At 32.1% G+C, this 6,772-nt stretch overlaps 1 protein-coding gene across 1 annotated transcript; it reads right to left on the reverse strand.

Annotated features, from left to right (window-relative positions):
• Nucleotides 1–508: 508 nt before the first annotated feature.
• LOC107945490 (CRAL-TRIO domain-containing protein YKL091C) lies at nt 509–6,428 on the reverse strand. The gene is made up of 6 exons (XM_016879517.2): nt 6,114–6,428; nt 5,773–6,028; nt 4,117–4,153; nt 3,864–3,981; nt 1,436–1,546; nt 509–950 (listed from the first exon to the last, which is right to left on the reverse strand). Exons 1-6 carry the CDS (start codon nt 6,183–6,185, stop codon nt 813–815), a joined length of 732 nt encoding a protein of 243 aa, XP_016735006.1. The 5' UTR covers nt 6,186–6,428; the 3' UTR covers nt 509–812.
• Nucleotides 6,429–6,772: the final 344 nt, after the last annotated feature.

Here is a 6,772-nt window from a genome sequence, read left to right on the forward strand (position 1 = left end):
TGGCTAACTAATGACACCAACTTAATTAGGAGTTTAAATAATAAGATTAAAATACATAAAACATATTCAATCAAAGCTTTGATTTAATAGTAAAATTAAAATTTTAGCAGTTTAAATACTATGAGTTCAAATTCCATTATAAGCGAATTATTTATTAATTTAAAAAAAAGACTAAAATAATTTAGAATAATATAACTTACTTTAGATACGAAAAGATATTTTTATAATGTCCCTAACCGAGTTGATACACTCAATTAAGAGCTTAAATAATAGTATAGATTTTATAAAAAAAATAATATAAATTATTATAATTTAATTCAACTTTATATTTGTTAGCACTTTTTAAATTAAAATTTTAACATAACCATTAACTAGTTTTTTAAGCCATGAGCTCTACTTCTCTAGAAAATTAAAATAGAACAAGAAAACATCAACCTTTTGGCAGGTTGAAACACACGCACGGGCGCGCGCACACACACACATACATAATAATAGGGGATAAAGTAGATAATTTAATCTAGTGACGTGATAATCCTTCGAAGGTTATGTTTTCAAATTATAGCAATTAAAGATGATGATGATGGTGGAGATACATTATTGAAAGGCAACATCGTGTTGGCAACTATCATCATCAATACATATAATATATTCGGCTCAGGGATGGATTATTGGCAGCAACATTGATCGTTTGAAGGTTTAACACCTTCAGGGGCCGCCACAGTGTTATCAAATGTCTATCACGTTGAAATACTTGAATGAGTTGAGTTAAAGCAAACACTTGATGGCCTGTAAATTTTGGGGTGGAATCGGGATCAACCTTCCAATGTGGGAACCTGTACATCTTGGATAGCTCTCAGGATTGCTTTGCCGCCGTACTCCACTGGCAAAGCTTCTTCACCTATCTCCTCTATAAAGATTTTCTTCTCATCGTCATTGGTCACAATTACAATCTGTATTCATGGTGTTGCAAAATAAGCAAAGACAGATATATCACATAAATATAATCTAAGAATTCTGCTAATTGTGTCGTACGGATACTCTATTAATATATTCGCTCGATGTAATGGAACGGATGAATAAAGTTATCAGACTATTCTAATTAACAAAATGTGTTTACTATTAACTACCCTTAAAAGGAGCACTCTACGTTTATGTACAAAGGAAGCAGGGAAAGTAGAGGAAAAAAAGTTCCAGATGCTGGAACTCAAGAATGACTACATGAACCAACTGATTTGAACTCCGGGATCTCTAAAGATAATCATTAGCAAAACTCTTGATCCAGTAACTATTTTTAAGGTACAAAGATGCAGTAACCTCCATTTAGGAAACATATATTCACCACCATTAAGCAAAAACAATACATTTGGGACAGTAAGTTCATTACCTATATCTGCTAAGAATCTGAAAGGAAAAAAAATAAAACAATAACAAATACCTTTTCAAGTGTAGATTTCTCAATGAACCGAGAAACCATCCTCCAAACACTAACAAAAAACCTCGGCATATGCACAATGTAGCACTTTGCCAAGCGCTCTGGGAAATATGCCTGCATTTAAGTGAAGATTGGGGATAATGAAACATAGAAGAAAAATGTAATAAGTTTCCAGAAGAGAATCTAGGGATAAATTCAGTTTACAATGGCCACGATTTAGGAGACTGAGCATAATTTCTTAACTTATTAGCTAATTCCTATATTAAATATGGTACATTTAATAGCTTAATCCCTTTGGGACAATTTTTAGAAAATGAAGAAGCGGGTTAGAAAGACAACAGGACAAGCTGGGTGAATTGGATGAATCGGGAGACAAAATAGCCCAATTCATGGTTTTAAAGAATGCTACAAATAAATTCTAAAACACGGCCTTGTAAATCATAATCAGATTGTACACGAAGTAAAACAGAAGATAGATATGATGCATTAGCGTGTCATTTAGAAAGATTTTGCTTACTAACTGTTTCTACTTTTTTCTAAGATCTATGTTAATTCGACTCTTCACTTTTTCTCGAAGTACTCCAATCCAACAGTCATGTCTAACACGACAAATATCTAGACATGGCATGCATTAGCGTGTCATTTGAAAAGATTCAGTTTATCAACTGTTTCCACTTGTTCCTAAGACTTATTTTAATCCAACTCTTCACTTTTCTCGAATTACTCCAATCCAACAATTATGTCCAGCATGAAAGGATATAGTCCTAAAAGAACTTTCCAGATATATGAAAAAATTACATCCTTGTATCTGAGAAATGCCCATATCCATTACTCAAACAAAATTTTAGCAACATAATCTAAAACAGAACCAAACTTTTAGTGGGTAAAAGTATTATAGAGGCCTTTGTATTAGAAGTTAGATTATATTTTGCTTTCTATTCAAAAAATAAGTAAATTAATCCCTTAAAATTGATCAAAGAGCAAATTGGTTATTTTTGTTAAAATTTTCATCAATTTACTAGACAGTTACACTTGTAATGCCAAATGTATCTCATTCTGACGGACATGAATTAATTTTTTTACAATAAAAATAGATAGATTTTTTAACAGAAGAACCATTTTGCTCTTTAATCTAAAGTACAAGGACTAATAATGAGATAAAATGCAATTCAACTCTTAATATAAGAGCCTTCATTGTACTTTTACCACATTTAATTGCATTTGCTTTAAGTATTTAATATGAAAGCTTCCATGATACCCTTAATATAAGACGGAAGGAAATGTTTCAAGTATTTCATTACATTCAGCTTACTAGAGATTTATTCCATAAAAAATGTCAAAGATTCTTACACGCAACAGAGTTAATGAGAATTCAAGTTACCAGGAAAAAAAGAATGTCATGAACTTTCACTTATTTTTTATGAATATATCCCTGGTATATGTAGCCTACATGAAACATATAGCTTGTTTGTACAGTAACTGATATCAAGAACAGCTCAGTAATTCAAATGTGACTTTCTCCTCCATAGAAATGGAGAACATATGCACTAGCCAACCATTAATATTTCAACATCTGTACTTGCACTTGGTGATCTTTTGTTACTCGGTTAGTTATTTCTTTTGTTAGGCAATAATAATGAAAAAGGCTAGACCAGTATACGGTTGAAATATTAAATGAGGCCCTAAGGTGATGTTGAAGTCATTAGGCAGGAAATCTGACCAACCCAGGTTCTACGCTAAACTTAAACATAGCTCAGGTTCCAGAAGCCTTTAGTTCAAATAGAACAGTATGACATAAATCTAAGGGATATGAACTTGAATTTGTAACAAGGTCAAAAATTGAATGATATTTCGGATGAAGAAAGCATAACTCCCTATCCCTTGAAAGATTGACCCCAAATTTCATAATTAGTTAAAGATCAATAAAATGAAACAAAAAAAATGATAATAGTTAAATCTCGGATTTTTCATTTTTCTTGAATCACTTGTATCTGACATCCCTATCTAAAAATAATTTTATACATGGGCGGCTGTATGACCTTCTAAGGCATATTATGAGAAAAAATTTGAAAATAATAAATATACCCATATGGGGCAAAAACCCTATCCGACACTTACACAGTAAAATACCTTAAAGCTATGGAGTCAACTCCACAGCCTACACTCTCGTCAGTAGTGCATTTCTTTAGGTTATGTAATATGCTCACCTTTTCCCTTCATTTTCATCGAGGGAAGACGGGTGAAGGGCAGAACTCTTCAAACAGCTATAGAAATCGCCATAAAATTACAAGAGACATCAAAGTACTTTGAGAAAACTTAACAAGCTCTCTTATTATTATTTATTTACGATGCACTATCCTTGTTCTGTTTCTCTTATATACGACACATGAAACAATGTTCTTTTCAACATATTTAGGAGAACATACATCACCTGTAAGAACTGAAATCCAGTTATTAATCCACGTGCATCAACATTTCTGTATGTAATATTCTGAAAATCAAGAACGCCAATCAACTTTTCATTTCCTATTTCTCTTCCTTTGACGGCACTGAGATTGGTACAACTCAATGAGTAAAAAAATATATGAATGTATGTCTTTGGAGCTTGTATCTCAAAAAAAAAAAAGAAAGAAGCTCCTTTGGTTTTTTTTTTTTCTTTTTACTGTCAGAACTCAGAATACTACCTTGCTATGGTTTTGTCTAGCAGATAAACCACGAACTCTGCATCAAGAGATAGAGAAAACATATAAGAGTAAATTTTGCAATATGAAAAGAAACTTGCTTGCAGCAAAAACAAAAACATGTAAAATAAATAAATCTTGAATATACTTGTAGTATCTCCTACTTTAATAGTAATTGATGAAGTTCACGAGCAAATATAAAATAGGGTAAACAACAGAAATTATCACTAAAGTATTGCCCATGATCTTGGTCACTAAATTTTATTTTTTTTGTCGCCATCTAATATTTACATATTCTATCAATTTGATCCTAAATATATAAATTCAACAAATTTAACCCTCAATGTTACATAATTTGTCATTTTAGTTCTAATTTTTAAAAATTCAATAAATTTAGTCCTCAACATTTACAAAATAACAAATTTTGATTTTTAAAATTCATTAAATTTTAATTCAAACAATAACTTGATGATCGCCAGCTACAAACCACATACAACAAAATCATACAACTCTGCTTATTTGTTTTATTTTGGTAATGCAGTCTTCTTCTCTAACTGAACCCCTCCTATGCCAGCTTACCAAGTTATTGATACAAACATCTTGTTTTTCAATAGTTTCAGTTGTTGCAGGGTCCATTCACCCGAAATCTCAGATTTTGCTGCAGACTTTGCATCCATGGTTATTTCAAGTTGAAACCTTGCTCCCCTTTGGTGGTGTATTGCTAAACTTCCAATTGAATTGACTTGAATTATTAGGCATTAGATTACTTGCTACCTCATTTATCGGAACCTCATCCAAAATTTCTTTCAAATATTCTGCGGTGAGCTTTACTTTTAGTTAATCAATGTTACTATCCAGATTTTTTACCTTGGTTGTTCTTGTGAAGAAAATGAAAGAAAGGGTCAAAACTTTTAAAAAAATACAGAAATTTAAAAACTAAAATTTGTCATTTTATAAATGTTGAGGGCTAAATTTATTGACTTTTTAGAGTTTGAACAAAAATAACAAATTTTATAAACATTAAGAGCTAAATTTGTTAATTTTTTATATTTAAAATCAAATTAATAGAATATATAAAATTAAAAAACTAAATTTATTATAATATCAATAAAAAAATTCATCACAACATTTCACCAAAATCAAATTTCAAACTGATATTAACGTTTAAAAAAATAATTTTAAATAACTTAATGACTAAAATAAAAAAAATTAAAAATTTAATGACCGAAATAAAACCACCAACCATTTATCTACTTTACCTATAAAATAAACTAAGCCCATAATGGCAAACCACATCAAGTCCTGGGTTCGATTAACGGATTACCCTATCTATTGCTCTTATTGAAAAAAAAAAACAACTTTGAGGGGCCACAGATTAAACTCCGACATTTATGAGCTACCTAAAATATTAAACAAGATCTAAAAAGTATAGCATCGCAGATTTATGTAGCTTTCCCATTATGTCCCACCATAATGATGAAACCTTTCTACCATGAGTCTCATGACCAAAAGTTATCATTTCAACAATCGGAAAAGAATCAAATTTCAGGCAAGGCTTATCAACATGCATAAATTATAAGAAAACAAAAAATAGAATATGCTAATTAATCAATCATGAGAAAGAAGAGTGAAAGTAGTGAGGCTGGGCTAACTAATTACTCTTGAACTGGAGATGGTCCTTGGGAGGATAATGCTTGCAAGCTTGGACAATCATCACTGGATATCCTGTCTTTGACAAACCTTGCAAAAAAATCTTTCTGGCTTCTAATTGGTCAGGCACTTCAGATTCTACAACGAACCCATTAGGAACTAAAGAAGACCTCCATTTCAGCCACTGGACAAACATCTTTGAAGCTTTATCTGTGTCCATTGATCTTGCAATCAAGAATCTCATGAGTGTCGGATCCCCGTATTTCTGTAACGAAAAAAGGGGTAAAAAACACTGAATTGAAGTATAAATATACAGGATTTCAGTCACAAAGGGTATTTTGATAATTTACCTCTGTTGAAAACCCAAGTTTCTCTACTGATTTCCTCATCTGGGTCAGTTCAAGTTCATGGCTTTTCTCCATGTTAGAACAAATAGAATCTGCTTGGGGCCTTTGGCTTGTTAGAGGGAGAGGTTATGAGAGGGGGGGGGACTTGATTAAAAAATGGAAGAACAACAGGTGAGAAGAAGACGACAAAAGGAAAACCCAAAAAAATAAACAGAGAGATATGAGAGAGAGAGAGAGGCTGTGAAGTTGGCAGAAAAAATGTGGAAAAGTCAAGTGATATAAGAAAATGGTTGGCCGTTGCTTGTGGAATTAAGTTCCATTTCTTAAATTTTAATAGATAAATAAATAAATTCTCCCGAAGAAAAAGGAACATAATTTAGGGTAATTTGCCAATAAAAGTCTTTTTTTTCAAAATTTACCGAAATAGGCCAACTATTTAATTATTTACCAAAATGGTCCATTTTCCGCGAAATCGCGTCCACGTCAGCGCGATGTCAGGGTACGCGCCAGGAAATTGCGTCCACGTCAGCACAACTTGTTGACTTGGATGGAAATCGCGCCCTAGAGGACGCGATTTGCTGACGTGGCATGAACAGTTTATGTTTTTTAGCTTGAAAAACTTTGAAAGGCCATAACTTTTGGCTCGGTTGTCCGATTGATAC

This window comes from Gossypium hirsutum, chromosome D02 (genome assembly GCF_007990345.1).
Source record: "Gossypium hirsutum isolate 1008001.06 chromosome D02, Gossypium_hirsutum_v2.1, whole genome shotgun sequence".
NCBI lineage: Eukaryota > Viridiplantae > Streptophyta > Magnoliopsida > Malvales > Malvaceae > Gossypium > Gossypium hirsutum.

Coding starts and splice junctions, on each gene's coding strand:
- LOC107945490 (XM_016879517.2), bottom strand. CDS start 6,185: ATGGAGAAAAGCCATGAACTTGAACTGACCCAGATGAGGAAATCAGTA. Junction 6,029..6,113: donor AACTTGGGTTTTCAACAGAG/GTAAATTATCAA, acceptor TTTTCGTTACAG/AAATACGGGGATCCGACACT. Junction 3,982..4,116: donor CTAGACAAAACCATAGCAAG/GTAGTATTCTGA, acceptor TACCAATCTCAG/TGCCGTCAAAGGAAGAGAAA.